The 15,539-nt window shown below is 42.9% G+C and overlaps 1 protein-coding gene across 1 annotated transcript in view; it reads left to right on the top strand.

The window, feature by feature from the left end:
- Positions 1-5,191: 5,191 nt before the first annotated feature.
- The window catches only part of ANKRD33B (ankyrin repeat domain 33B), a gene marked incomplete at both ends in the record, with an annotated part of 48,344 nt that continues 37,996 nt past the window's right edge, over positions 5,192-15,539 (top strand). The window contains one exon of the mRNA XM_082297357.1: positions 5,192-5,629. Within this exon, the coding sequence (XP_082153483.1) occupies positions 5,192-5,629 (438 nt within the window). The remainder of the gene's footprint in view (positions 5,630-15,539) is intronic.

The raw sequence follows: 15,539 nt of genomic DNA, 5'->3' as shown, positions 1-15,539 counted from the left end.
TACAGTCTTGAAATAAGCCAAAAAGATTTATGTAGCTTCCATACTTCTGCAGTGAAGCTGAGCCCCACCAACCAGTGCTTAGGTGGTAGGTGCCCACCTTCCAGGTGCCCCTTGCTGTCAGGGAACTGCCCTACCTGCTCCGAATTAGCAGAGTTTACCTTGAGAGAGTTTACCATACCCTGCCTGCTACCAACCACTGCGGTCCTCAGGGAGCTGAGGACTGACAGGACTTGAAAGCTTTGACTACAAACTAAGCCAAGATTAGCTAGACCCAAGACTGTGCCTTGAGGAAGTATTCCTTTTCTGGAAAGGCCTATGCTTTAGATTTCAGTGCAAGCAGAATACAGGTTCATACTGAAAGCAGAACATCAATTATTTTCAGTCATAGCTAGTAAATGAAATTAAATGAACTAGTATCACATTTATACCCTTATGTCCCCTTATTGTATTAACTGCACAGAGATCCCAGTAAAATGGTACTACAGATGCTTTAAATAGCATTTAATCTGACTGAGCAAGTGCTGGAAAATACTAGCAACTGAGAAAACACTAACATTTAGCAAGATTATTGCTAGTATTTCTTATTCTCTGCCTCTGCTCTCATCATTCAGCTCAAGCCTTTGGTTTCTAGGAAACATATTGCAACTTCCACTCATAGCTCCTTAGCAGTTGTTACTATTCAGATCAGCAGGATTTCACATCAAGTCTTGGCCAGAGCTTAGGAAAACTGAGACTCCAACCTTTCTCCTTCCAAAGGACTTTTTAAGTGGAGCAGTCTTAGCAAGTGCTGCTGAATCTGTTCGTTTGTAAATGCTCTCCCCAACACACCCGCCCCGAATTGGGTAAATACAAAACCAGCTCTGTCTCTCTTTAGCTCTTTGTAATTGAGAGGGAACATTTTCTTAAAATTTTTTCAACTTAATTCTTTACTTTGAATGCCTTCTTCACACATACCTTGCCAACAGTACACCACCTGATGTTTTTTGACTAGGTTAATTGCACTTTGATGCCTCACAGCAGCTAGCCTGCTTACAGTCCTGCTACAGCCCTAGCAAATCACCCCAAACAAAAATACATTATTATTAGGCATAATAAACAGGAGGTTGGATTTATTAGTCTGCTAGCCTTGCCAAGAACTCAGCAACCCCAGAAACCGGTTTGCTTACATCTGTGCCTATATACTGTCTTGAGATTAACTTTGAGCAGACAGTTTTTCAAGATGCAAGCAGTCTGTTTTGCGGACCAGTGCGAGGCTTGGAGGCAGTAGTGCTGAAAGTCTCTCCCCAAAAATCCAAAAGATTCTGTCGGTAAAAAGCAGTATCTCATCTCTTTTAGCACCTTGTTTTCCTCAGTGCCCACATTTCCTCCATGGACCACCTGTTGTGGCCTTTGGCACGGACTGGGTTAGCACTGGGATGATGCTGACTTAGGTCATGCCACCGAACTCCTGGCCTCTTGGGGGCTTCAGCTCCTCTCTCATCTGTGAAGACAAGAGGCTGCTCAAGAGAGGTTTCCTTGTGCTCTAAATGCTTCCTGTAGAGGTGCTGGTGGAAGTGCCGTGAAAGAGAGGTCCAGTGTCCACAGAAACACCTTCTGTGCGTCTCAGAGTTTTTACAAGCTGCTAAACAGAGAGAGGGAGTAAGTGAGCTGGCTCTCACGTTTGACACTGTGGTCTTGGTACCACTGCAGGCAGATCAACTAACAGAGGAGAGAAATACACTCTGAATTTCCAGAGTGAGTGTGTAGATGTCAGATGGATAAAAAAAACCCCAAAACAAACCAGGCTTCTTGTTATTTAGAAATTTTAGATACCTAAATAATGTAAACAACCAAAATGAAACATATTTTATTTTATTTTGGAAACCAGTGCTTTTGTAGTGACTAGATTTCATCTTGTAAGAATACTGGGAATAACTGTCAGTGTGGTATGAACTTTTTCCTTATGAATTGTTGAATGTGAGAAGGATGTATAAAACTCACTGAGTCTTACTATTTATCTTACTGTTGTCTTTACTGTTGCACATAAATCTCATTAGATCTCAATTTCAGAATGTTTTATAAATGGAATGGCTTACAAACCTTAATGAGGCAAACTGGGGGTGTCTCATGCTGTAGTCATTCCAAAAATTGGTTTCTTCAAGGAAAGTTTTTCTGCACAGGGACAGGTGGTATCTTCTCTGGGTATTTTAATTTCCTGCCTTGGTAATTCCCAGCAATAGATTTTGATGAGATACAGATGATAATAATGACTAATAATTCTGGGGTATTTGCTTTGAGATGATAATGTTTATGTCTTTGCTTTTGATATGAAGTTTATAAATACTAGCATTTAACTTGAATTATCTTAAGTAGTTTCTTTTCCAGAGGAAAGGTTGAGGCTGTCCTCTCACAAATGCCATGAAAACAGGGGTTTTTGGATAATTTGAAAGAATATGCAGACTTCCTCTATGGCCTTCCCTCACATTCTTTTAATTTGATTTACATGCTGAAGCACAAGTGACAAGAAGCCCTGTTTGTCACATACAAGCTGTGTCACTGAAAGAACCAAGAAACCAGACATGATCTGCTTTACAACTATGACCATGCCCAAGCAGAGCAGCCTTGGTGGGAGCCTCTGTGTGACAACATAAATGGCTGCATCAGCATCTTAAGGAGTCATGTAACAGTTTATGCCCAATTAGCTGCACCAGCTTATTGTCAAGCTGCATGCAGGTTAAATAATTTGAAATGCATTCTCAATACCAGCTGTAAAAGTGAAAAGTTCAAGGGGAAATACCATGTCTGCCCTGTTCCAGCCTGACACCTTGCTTTGAAAGCTCACGCAGTATAGCACCATTCTTTGAGAGAAGAGATGAAAGTGACAGGCTGAGGAGGTGAGAGAAAGCAGTTTTCATCTCCAAGGTCCCTGCAGAACAACTACAGCTGTGGGAGAAAACAGATTCATATCTCCTCTATTAATAAGCTGATAAGGTAAACGCTGAACATAAAAAAAAAGAATGACTTTTCAGAGTCAAACTTTTTTTCCTGTATAACTGTGGTTTCCCTCTAGTTAGCATTAAGGTTTTTCAAGGTTGTTTTTTTTGTTGGTTTTGGGTTTTTTTCCTGTTCAAAGTTACTGGTCCCTGCCTCTTTGCTAAAAAATTTCATATAACTTTTAAAAAAACAGTCTGGTAATAAAGTAAATCTTTATTCTTCTGGATTGATTTTATAAGACAGAAACAAAGTAAGTGTATTTGTTTATTGAATTCTTACAGATGAGATGAATTGTCAAAAAAACCCCCAAACCCCTTTTTCCCCGTGTATTTTGGGGCTTTTTTCTGCTATTTGAAGTTACTAGAGCCAAGAGCCTTTCTGGGCTTTTATGGCAAGTTCAGGCTGAGAAAACTCAAACGCTCCCCACCAACTGCAGGATCTCAGGCAAAAATGAAATTTTTTTTAAAATACAAGTGCTATTCTAAGAGGTAACATTCTGTTGAGCAGTTCATTGTCCACACTTACTGAGAAGGAAATGAGAAGTTAAATTAATGGAGCCCTTAAACTCTGTGAATGCAAATACACAGTAGAGTAGTAGGCAGTAAGTGTAAAAAGTGAATCCTACAGCGCTATCATGCTGCAGGTAAAGACAGCTCAGAAGCATTTGATTTGGGAGCAGACACACACAGCAGCAGTGAAGTGAGGGCCTGTCTTTACCCAAGCAAGTAATGGGAGACAGGAAGCATGAGCATGAGCATAGCTGGCAATATACACCAGCTACGATCTCAGAGGTGTCTGGAGGTGAGGGAATAGTTTAATCTCCTTCTTTCCCAGTTTAGCTCCTTTGCAGAAGCAGCCAATCAGGGAGCTCTTTAATACTAATTCTGCTTACAGATATCCTCCTGCTGGGCACTGGGATAACCCCGCCAGTTAGGAATCAGCAAGAAGCCGCTGGGCTTTGTATCACCCATCACGTCTGGTTTACACAATGTTTTCTTGAAAGACTGTAAACACCTACTGTGTGGGGCCCTTTACTCACAGTTACATTCTACTTTTCATTCCTAGCTTCTTTTAGTGTAAAAAGTGTGGATCATACTCTGCCTCACCTCGTGCAGGAATACATGCTCGTTTCTCTCCCATGAGACAGACAGGGACTTGGACCTTGGACAGTCACTTGCTGAAGAATGTCAAATACATGAGATTCACTTCATAAAGCTGTTGAAGAAAGCAAATATCCTATTTTGTTGGCCAAAGGGCTTCTCCCCACTGTTTCCCTGCCAGAGAACGGTGCTAATCCACGGCATTTGAAAGGTAAAAGAGATTTTAGAGGAACTGTGACAAAGCAGGAACTCAATTGATACATACATTATTCCTCTCAACCTAATCTCCAAATGCCTTCCATAAAAAGTACGTGCCTGACATGTCTACAGCTGGTAAAGCGCCAGGGCTGATTTAATGAATTACTTGCTTCTGAAGCTCTTCTTCGAAGCACGGAAATTCTGTGCATTCGTTCCCTTTAGTTTCAGTATTTATTTCAAAACACGAATTCTGCACGGGCTAGTTGTATTCCTGAAAAGTTTTGCGTACGTCGCTGCAATCGCGGCTCTCGGGACCGCAGCTGGTGCTGAAGGAAGGACCAGGGGCAGCCGCGGGTCCCGCCGGCCCCACTCCCGCCTCTGCCTCCCGCGGGTGGGCTCGGCGCGGGCCCTTTGAGCCCAGCAGCACAGCGGAGGGGCCCGGGGGCGCTCAGGACGCTGCGGTCCCGCACCTGCAGCTCGGTGCCCGCAGGGAGCAGCCGCGGCAGCCGCCCGTTCCCCCCGCACACCGCCCCGGCACCGCGCCCCGCCGCTCAACCCGAGCCCCAATCTCCTCACAGCGATGCTGAGCGGATTACGGGCCGGGCGTTTGACAACAGCCTGCGCTGCCCAGAGCCGCCCTGCCCGCCCGCAGCCTCTCCCCGCTCCCCGCGGCGGCGGCAGCTCCCCCGGGCCGGGCCGGCGGCGGTGACCGGCCCCCGCGGACCCTCCCCCGCAGGCGGCGGCATGCCCCGGCCCGGGGGGCCGCCGGGCTGCCGCGGGGCGACCCGCGGGAGGGGGCTGACACTTGCGTGAGCGGGGCAGCGGCACCCGAGCCCGGCGAGGCAGAGCCGCGGCTGCCGGGCGCCCTGAGCGCCCCGCGGGGCCCAGCGCAGCTCCCGCGCCCCGGCCCCGCGGCCGGCATGGTGCTGCTGTCGGGGCACGGCGAGCAGCTGCCCGGCGAGCGGGTCTGCCCTGCGCCCGCCGCCGCGAAGGAGATGCCCGGCGCCGAGGCGGAGAGCAGCCCCGAGCAGGGGGCGGCGGAGGCTGCCGCCGAGGAGCCGGACGAAGAGGAGGAAGAAGAGAAGGAGGAGGAGGAGGAGGAGGATTGCCAGGAGTACGAGGACTTCTCCGAGCTGCCCGACACCTGCAGCATCGCCTCAGACGACTCCTTCTACCCTCCTGGGGGGCTGGAGGACGACGACGAGGACCTGTGGTCCCTGGAGGGGGACGACCGCGACAGCCCCGAGGCGCTCAGCCTCTTCCGAGCCTGCTGCACTAATAACAGCATCGTGCTGAAGGCGCTCATCCGCCAAGGCCCCCAGGAGGAGGAGGTGCGGGAGGCCGACCGCAACCGCAGGGTGAGCATCCCGCGCCGCGCCCCCGGCAGCCCGGGCATCCCGCCCGGGGCAGAGCGGCTCCCCGGCCGCCTCCCCGCCGAGCGGAGCCGGGGCAGCAGCCGTGCGGCTGCTGGGTGACACCCCTCTCCTTTCCTGGGGGCTGCTCTGCAGCCCAGAGGGGACGGGACCCCAGGCAGCGAGGAGCAGAGAAGGGCGTGACGCTTTCCCTTGCCAGCCCTGACTTTCCACCTTTGGCTAAGGAAGGGTCCGGTTTATGGGATGAGACAGAGGTTGAGATGAGATTCCAGTTTTCCCGCGAGCAGTTTTGAATTGAGTTTTGTTTTCCCACAGTTTATTGGGAACCGAGAGTGGCATCATTGGTAATGGTTGTGTTCAGCATCAAAAAACCTTCCTCTTTTCTGGGCTGTTCATGCCCTGCAGTACTTTATGATGTTCACCTTGAAAATTTGAACCACTAACAAAAGTTTTTGTTGGGGGGGAGGGGAGGGTTGGTGTGTGTGTGGTTTTTGTTTGTTTATTTGTTTTGGGGTTGTTGCTGTGTTTGGTTGTTTGTGGGTTTTTAAAATTATTTTTATTTTTTCTTTCTGCTTTAGCTGCTCCCAAAATGTAAGCTTGTTCCTCGTTCCTAGACTGCCTAGCAGGGCTCAGGGTATTCCTGTGCTGAAATCAGAATCAGAGTTTTCCTTGTATTTATTTTGTTGCTGACAATCTGGTTTTGGGGTTTGTGTCAGTACAAGGTTTGTGGTACAGTTTTTGCCTGTTACTTAGTTAATTGCAGGGACAGAAGTGTACTTCACTAAATCAGAAGGTGAAAACTGGGGAAAGATTTCCAGATTAATATGTAACTGGGACATTTGAACAGCAGTATTGAAGATTACCAATATTACTACAGTTTGTTTTAAACTGAAGAAGTTTTTCCACATAAACAATCTGCAAAAACAGTTCTGTGACTATTCTGTGAGAGCAGTGTTTTGAAAGGAAACCTGTGTTGTTTTAATTGGACAAGTAACTTGCACATTCTGGCAACGTAAGTGGTCTTTGCATTGAAAAGAATGCCATAATTTGCATTTGGTTCTGTCTGGAGAGGGGCTTTTCTTGTGTCTTAGATACATGTACATACAGGGCTTTTCCTACAAATATCTTTACTTCTGCTCCAAAGGATTGGTTTTAATACAGATTTTTAGTGATCTGACGTACTGCAAATTTTTTAAAAGACAAAATGTCGTATTAACACATCTAAGGGAGAAGCAACCAGTGGCGTGAGGGTGGGAATGAGCAACATAAGACAGACATAGTTTACATAAATTCTTCTGCCCAGGCCAGGATATGCGTGGTTATGCTTTAGCTGGTAACATGTGAGATCCAATTGTACATTATGGGATATTTTGAAGATCCTGCAGATACACCTATCCCATATATCAGTGCTGCACCTGGGCTGGAGCCTAACCCCAGCCCTGACATTGTGTGGGGGTTGGGCTCCAGCCTCTGCTAGGGTCCATTGATTCAGCATATTTCAGGTGTGTGACAATGCAGGAGGTTTGGCCCCTCCATCCATGTGGCATAAAGGGCCAAGTGCCCCAGAGCTGTCCCTTCTGAAAAGGTGGCCTTCCTGCCCAACAGAGGGCAAGCAGCTGGCTGTGAAGAGCCACAGGAACCCTCCCTCTCAGGGCTGGGGTCCTGCAGACCTCAGACAACAGGTATGACAAAGCTCAGCACAAGCATCAGCCCTCATCCCGCAGCTGCTCTTTTGGCAAAGGCAATCAGATCAGGGTTGTGAAAGCAGCAAATTCGCCTGTTTGGACAGCCCTCCCTTCACCATCCCTCTTCCCAAAAAGCAAGTTGCTCTTTATCCCTTCAGCTTCAGAGAAAGGAGACAAAATTTTAGTTTGGATCTGAAAAGAAAGTTTATTTTCTTTATTCATACTGTAAAAAACCCAAAAAACAACAAAACAAAACAAAAATCTACTTAGGCAAATATTCCATTTGACCTGAAATTAAATATTGGCATAAAATTCTGTTTTCTTCATTTTTTATGAAAACAAAGTAAAAGATTCTGGAATTCAGCAACTTGTGAAGCTACAGGAATAATGTGGTAGACATGAGTTCTCTCTCCCTCTGCCTCCCTCACAGAAGTGCTGCAATCACAGCAGTACAGAGCAGGACAGTCTGTCTTTTCCAGACAGATGTGAATGGATTGGGAGAAATCTTTTGACTAGGAACCTGAAACTTCAGGTGTGACTCCTGCTCAGGGATATCCAGGCAAATTCTCATTTTTTTTCCAAAGAAAACCACCTTTGTTGAGAACTTTACCTAACAAAACGAAAGTTTTGCTCAGGTCTTTTATTGCCCTTTCTGTGGAGTTTTTTGTAGCTCTTCAATTTGAATACAACGTCTTTGGGCATTATCAATGAACAAAACAATTTTGCTGCCACAAAGTAACAGGACAGGTTACCCATACCTGGTGTGCTAATGAAGTTTTGTAGTTGCTGAAACTAAAGCTACTGCTGGCATTTGGCATCTTTTTTTTCAAGGACCGTGTTTGTCTACAATGCTATCTTGAATGCGTTTATTGGAAAGCTCTACTATTTTTTCTTATTTTTTCATTTTCTTTTTTATCTCTCTTTTTTAAACTTTTTTTCTTTTATTTTTTTTCCACACTGTGAACAAATAAGATGAACTTGTATTCTAAGTTTTAGTTTCTTTTCCATGAGGCAGGAGAGAGAAGAATAACTTGCTTTCTGAGAAGTGGGGTGGTGAAGGGAGGGCTGTCAAACTGAGGATATTAACTATTTTCACCATCCTGATCTGATAACCTCAGGTATGGATGTACAGTACGGTTTCATTTTCACAATTTCTAAATCAGGTTTTCTTCAAAACAGACAAAACAAGAAACAAGTTATTGTAGTAAGACAATATTTTGATTCTGAAAGAAAATAAACTCAGCTCACAAACTGTAACGTGAAGAAACTTCCAAATGCCCTAAGTTGGGCACAAAGACCCTGCTTTGTTTTTAGTTACTTTTACTTTGTCCTTAAAGTGTACATGTATAAATTTAAGATGTAGAAGCAATTCTCCTGAAAATGCTAGGATCCAGAGGTACCCTTACTTATTTTCCTCCACCCTTTGTGCCAAAATGCATCAATTGTCTCTTTTGAGTCAATTTGCCAAGCCTGGATTGTGGCTCTTGGTGTCATTTTTCCAGAAGCATATTTTCCCCATAGTCTGTTCATGAGCTGCAGAACCTCCTTCCAGGCACAAGTTTTCATTAAATTCACCTTCCTGCAGTAAATCAGACTCCACAACATCTGATTTATTAGTCACCACATGTAGCCTGAAGATCTGTACCTTCCCTGTCTTGTTTTCATTACTGTCAAGACAACAACAGTTTATATATTATTGACTGCAGAGGATCCCCAAAGGGCTGATCCCCTCCTCTTCTTTTGCACTGCTCTCTACACATGGAATCCTGAAAGACTGGATTGGTACTGCTGATTTCCTCTCCTTGCCCAAGTTAATACTGAAATGTTTGGAAAATAACTATGACAGCATGTAATATACTAATCGTACACCGTGCAGGGTGACCTCTCATTCTGTAATGTTTGTGTAGTTACCCTAACAGTAAAGAGGGATTTGAAAATAGACACAGGAAAATAAAATCATGGCTCTGGTGAAATTTTCTGACCTGACTGAGACCATAGTATCATTTGACTAATGGTGCTAACTTTTCACCTTCTTGCTTGGGGACTGGTTCTCCTTCCTCACTAGCCAAATTTCTAGAATTTTAGATATTTTTATCTCATTATCTTAACATCACTTAATATCAAATTTTGCCTGGTGATCAGGATTATATATATACTCAGAAAGACAGAGTTTCAAAATCTGGTGTTACCTAACTGTATAATGCAAGCAAATTTAGAAATTTGCCATGACAATAGAGAAGGCATTAAGAGATGGGGGAGAGAGAAAAGAAGGCAAAGAACATTCCCTTTGCCAGATTGAAAATAATCACTGCAGCTGATGCGCAGTAAGGTTTTGTGTTGATCTTACAGGTGGCATAGCCCATATTAGCAAGAATATTCTGTTGTAGTCTTTTTCAGTTTTTCTTTTTTGTGTCATTGTTCAGTGAGTGTTTTGGCCAGTTCCATGGACAGCTATGGATGTAACTGTGGGAGTGTTTCTCTGAAAGCAGCCAAGGCTTGCTTGTGTGCTGCACACTGTGAGTGGGTGTTTTGGAATGGCATCACTCACCTGGTTTCCTTACTGGATCCATGGTGGTATCCATCAGACCTGTCGTGTTGTTCTTGCTCTGTGCTGCTGGCTGCTCCTCTGGCTCTGTACAGCCACTATGAAACTTCCTCAGGCGACTGGCCCAGTTCAGGGAGCATTACCCTTCAGAGTTTTTCACAGAGCAATGCACAGTGAATCCTCCATGGAGCTGACACCTGAATTTGTCTTTGCCAAAGGGCTGGGCTTCTGAAATTGCAACTGGTTGTGAAGGACAGGGAGCCAGTGGTTCAATTTCCACTTTCTGGGTGAGGGAACTTTGTGTTGGATGATGCTTTTCTAGAAAGTCATGTATCGCAAAAAGTGCCAGAGCTTGTGTAACACTCCATTAACTGTTTTATTATTTTTTTTTTTAATCTTCAGGATGTTAACTTGCAAAAACAAAAAAATCAGGAGTCCAACATTTTCTGGTAAGGGATGAAGTTCTTCCTGTCCCATATTGCTTTTCAGTTTTCATGGCATGTAGCTTAATTCATCCCATGTCAGAAAAAGGATTTGAAGAACGTCATCTACTACAGTGCTCAGAGTATTTTTTTAAATTATTATTTTCATAAACCGCTTCAGTTCCTTCATATTATCTTATACAACACATTCTCATGGAAACAATTGTATTGAAACTTAACATCATGACACTAAACCATAAAAGGGAAATTTTTTTGGGTGAAAGTACTTTTAAAAAGACTCTAACAACAAAAGTAATCTAATTTAAATCCTTTAAAAAGTAAAGAAATACTCAAATACAGTAAAAAATATCCCTGGAAATACATGTTTGTGCTTAAAAGGGAAGTGAGTAGGGTAAAGAATTGTAGATGTCAAAAAAAAAAAAAAAAGGGGAATTCTTCAAATACAGAAATACAGTAATTACAGCTCAAGGTAAGCCATTAGAAAGGAGTAGATAGAGCATGGAAAATATGAAGTGAGCTGGCTAAGAGGGAATTTGGTGAGCTAACCAGAGCATGAACCAGACTGATGCAGGTAGGCACTCAGAGGCATTATCAGCAGAGCGTGGGCAGGTTAGCTGTCTGCCTGCTCTTGTCTGTGTTCATCTGAAGTATTAGGTGAGTAATGCCTTTGTAAACCTGGCACAAGAAGATATCCTTTAAAATAACTTTACTGAAGAAAAAGTATGTGCATGGAACATAATTTCTGTTGATTAAAGAGAACAATTAATAAAGACCATGAGGTGTGTAGACATAAAGATTGGGAATGCAGGTCTTTAGCTCACTGCTGGAAATGCATGGTCAGACCAGACTGCACCCTCCATGGAGCTGACAGATAATTTGTACTTAGATATAATTATACATTTATATTATAAAAAGATATAATTTGTACTTAGTGTCAAAAGCAGCAATAGCTAATAGATGTAACTCATACTTCAAATACAGATTTGAAGACCACATGAGAAAGTTGTACAAGTTTAGTCTAGTTTCAAGCAGTACAACTTTTAGAGAAACCAGAGGAAGAACAGTTTCCTTGAAGAATTTTGACAAATTGCTTAATGCAAAGTACATGGAACAGGAGGGATGTTTTTAGTCTGACTGTCGCCTGACACTGAACCATGCTGTAAATCAAATCTCTCCTGATGGGAGAGGGAGTTTTAAAAGTCCTTGCAAGGAGTTCACAAAAACACCAGAGACTTTCCTGGAGTTTCACTGCTGCCAGACAGTTGTTTATTAAGTCTTATCAAAGAAACAGAGTCACTGGCGTGACCCAGGCATAACATAGAGCAGCGAAAGAAGGAGAGAAGTGTGTGTTTATCAAGATTTACACAGCCTTTTAAAGATAATTTAACCAATGGTTACTAAAAACGTATATTATTTTCACTTTCCTACCAATTTTCAGTAACACAGCCAGGAACTGCGGAATTTTTTGTCCAATCATCCCAAATTACTTTTACTGCAGATTATGGAGTAGTAAAAGAAGAAGAAGAAGGTTTGGAGAACAACAATCATCCATTTTGATGTCTTTTGCTCTTATCTATTTACTACAAAGAGAAGCCTAAAACCTCTAAATTTTGCACCCTGTGACAATCTTACATAGTAGTCTATCACCTAATTCACACCACTGTACTTTCCAGTTCTTGTCTGATAGTAGGCAGTTTTTTCCAAGGTTGGAGGTTAAAACAGTGTAGTTCAGGGGGGTAAAAACCCTTCAAAACAGGCAGAGAAATATTCTTGGCACTCTGAGTTCCTACAGTAGCCCAGAAGTAAAGGTCACATCAATTTTCAGTTCTACTTTAAGAAATGTTTCACGTTAGTGTCTTAAGTCAAGTATGTGGACTTGCAGGACTCCTCAGAAATGCAGGGATGATCCTGGTTACCCAGCTGAGTACAGGCTGACTCCAGATGTTACAAATTATACCTGCATTTTAAATCTAATTATAGCCTAACAAGACTGATTGTCTGGGACAACTTTCATCAGTAATTACAACAGATATAGAATGTGTTTTTAATATAACATGTCCATAACACATGGGATTTTGGGATACCTTACTGCCTTTTCCTAGGAGAATATTTGAGTTTTATTTCACAGTGCACATTGTGACAATGCAAATGCCTTCATCCCATTAGGAAATTCAAATTGATATTCTCATGGAGGAATTACTCAAGACAGAATATTGGCACTAATTTCCTTTTGTAAAGCTTCCTGAGATTTCTCAGTGTTTACTGAAGAGTCTTAGGAAGCTGAAACAGACAACACTGCTACAAAGCATCTGATTACTGAAAAAATGGGTCCTGTTGAGCTTCAGTAGCATATAGGAGGCACTGGACTTCAAGTATGCTGGGAAAGGGAGTGGTTCTAAAAGCCCCCATATTCCCAAATTCTTCAGCTCCAAGCTAGGTGCCAGTAAGGCAACAGTGGTAGCTTGTCTTACCAAGGCTTTAGTTCTCAAGGCAAGGGCTCTGAGGAAGAAAGAAGAACTGTAGAAGTGTTCCAGTCTCGGGCAGCAGGTTCAAAGCTGCCTGCTGAGAGGTACCACAGGAGCGGTGAGTTCAGGTGCCAGCTGTGATGGACAGCAGGTCTCCAGTGCCACACCTTTCAGCATCATCAAGGGCTTGACTCTCATGTCCTTTGGTCCTGCTGGTGCTGGAAGCAGTGATCTGGGCTGTGGCTCTTGGAGGCTCCCGAGTCAGGGTTGACAGATGGAAAGGCAGGGACAGGAATGTCAGCCCCTCATCAGGGAGTTCCCTTTTCAGAGGTGCGAGACTCAATCATCTTTCACTCAGGCTGACTTTTTGCTGGGTTTCAGGGGACATTTCAGAAAGGGTTTTGAAAAAGGCATTAATGTTCAGTTTTGCATGTAGCATAGAAACCTCTAGCTATCATCTTAATTTTAGTCACACAGTCTTGTATATGTGCTTGGGAATATAAACCATGGCAATAAGTTGAAAATAAAAAATGTTGAACAAAGAGTACAAGTAATCAAAACACGTATTGGGATATATCCAGACATTTCAGCAGGTGCTGTTATGTTCAAAATCTGTTCTACTACTCAAGAAGAAATAGACAGAAAGATAAAAACCACAAAGCTCCATTATACATTTTGGAAAATATTACTGTGTGACAGAAACCAACAAAAATCAGATGTTTTACTGTAATACTTCTACATATTGGTAGTACTTCATCATCGCAGAGGAGATGGTAGCAACTCTTGTATGACTTTACAGGTGTTGGTTGCTTCCCACCAGATGAGCTGAATGTACATCAAGTTTATTTAAAATTACATTTCATTAAAATACATTTTTCTTCCTCTAAAGAGAAGCAATACATAATCACCAACTAAAATTCACTGTTAATTTTGAAATAAAGATAGACTTGGAAGGTGTAAGCAGCCTTTTACTTATAGAAAATCCTGCTAGATGAGCATGGGGGGGGTGTGTGTACATTGCCAAAGAAAACCATCTCTGGCACGAGAGCACAGGTGCAGCTCAGCTCACGTCCACCCTATGCAGGGTTAACCTCTCTGGTGTGGACCAAAGGTGGCCACAGAGCCAGCGCTTGGCCTGGATTTTCCCTGAATCCCAAGCTGTTCTCCTAATCCGTTCACAGTTTTTAGGCTTTTGAATTCAAATGCCCAAACTAGCATTTGTTGCGTTATGGTTTTGGAAATCATTAACTATGCTGGTACTAAAATTGGTAAAATACCTATTTGCACATGCTGTATGCTTATTTCAGATATGATAAGATAGCTTTCAAGGAGGATAACAGAGATCATAAGATGCTCCAGTTTTTCCCAAATTGGAATTGTGGTCATTAATTTCCATAACTTTTCCAGTTCTTGTACTTTGTTTAGACAAGTTATTCTGTTTGGGGTAGGTTTGGTGGGGTGTTTAGCAATTGGCATAAGTACTATATTGCCTGCTAACAATTTTCCTGCATGTTCTTTCTGTATCATCTGTCATTACACTAGGGCATTAGGTTTATCTTTTGTGACTGAGGTAGAGTTGGACTAAAAAGTAGTGGTAGATTTACTAAAAACTGCAGGTAGATTTTTTAAAATAGAAAAGAAAATCTCTGGAGAATGTGAAAGCAATGAAGAATTCCCAAAGACCTTATCTGAGACAGGAGTTCACCTTTAATATTTTCATAGATGAAGTTTCTCTCAGAAGCTTACCATTTTAAATTATTTAAAATGTTATGCCACATAGGTTTGAATTTACCCATTTCTAAGTGTTCTTTAATTAAATACAATAATGGAAACCCTCCAACCTGGGCTAAATATAATCCTGTAGCATACTCAGTGAGTCACAATAAGAAATAATCAAGTACTGTAGGAAGGGGATTGTTGTCACAGAGTCTGTGGTTGCACATCTGGCAACGAATTAGCAATTCAGATTGTATCCACTGTGGGAAAAACCCACTAAGTGGAAATAGTTCCCATTTCTCAATTCTATTATTTTCTATTATGTCTGTTAAATTCCACAGGGAGCAATTTGAAAGCAAGATGATGCAAAGTGGGAATGACTCATGGTCGGGCTTTTGTTGCTTCACGTTTCGGATGTGTAATGCTCTGAGCCTGATCCTGTAATACCGACTCACAGATGAGGGCCGGGGTATTTTTTTTTTGGTTTTTCCCTCTTAGTACATGAGGCCTCACCTTTGGGACAGCTTGTGTGTAGACAGACCAACTGCTGGCGACAAGAGACGCTGCCAGCAGCCACCAGAGCTCAGAACTGGGCTTGTGGAGAAGTTTTGAAGTTTTTCTGTTCCTACAGGGGGGAGGCTTATGCAGAATCCATTGTCATTAGTTTTCTGAAGTTCAAAAGTGGCAGATAATGGAACATATTCAATCTGTTCATAAAAGGAGCCTTTCAGGTGGTATTTGGCTTCTTTTTTTTCTTTACAAAACCTAGATATCTTGCTATTTGTAGCTAATAGTAAGAAGGCTCATCTCACCTGTTTAGCATTTGATTGGGAAACACAGGAAGGGTATCCATGTATTCATAAAAGTGTCTTTAAGTGTGGATGAAAGGAAAGGGAAGACTTTCTTTGAAAAGTGGTATGGTACTTGTGTGTATCTGCAAGTATCATAAGAGTTTGATAAAGGATCCAAGAGAAGGCAGAGTCAAAGCTCAGCCCTACAAAAGAGTTCATTTAAAATATTTTCCTTTCTACAGAGCTTTCT

Source organism: Coloeus monedula (genome assembly GCF_965178545.1).
Source record: "Coloeus monedula genome assembly, chromosome: 1".
NCBI lineage: Eukaryota > Metazoa > Chordata > Aves > Passeriformes > Corvidae > Coloeus > Coloeus monedula.
The sequence above is the reverse complement of the archived record's forward strand: the minus strand, read 5'-3'. Positions and strand labels throughout refer to the sequence as shown.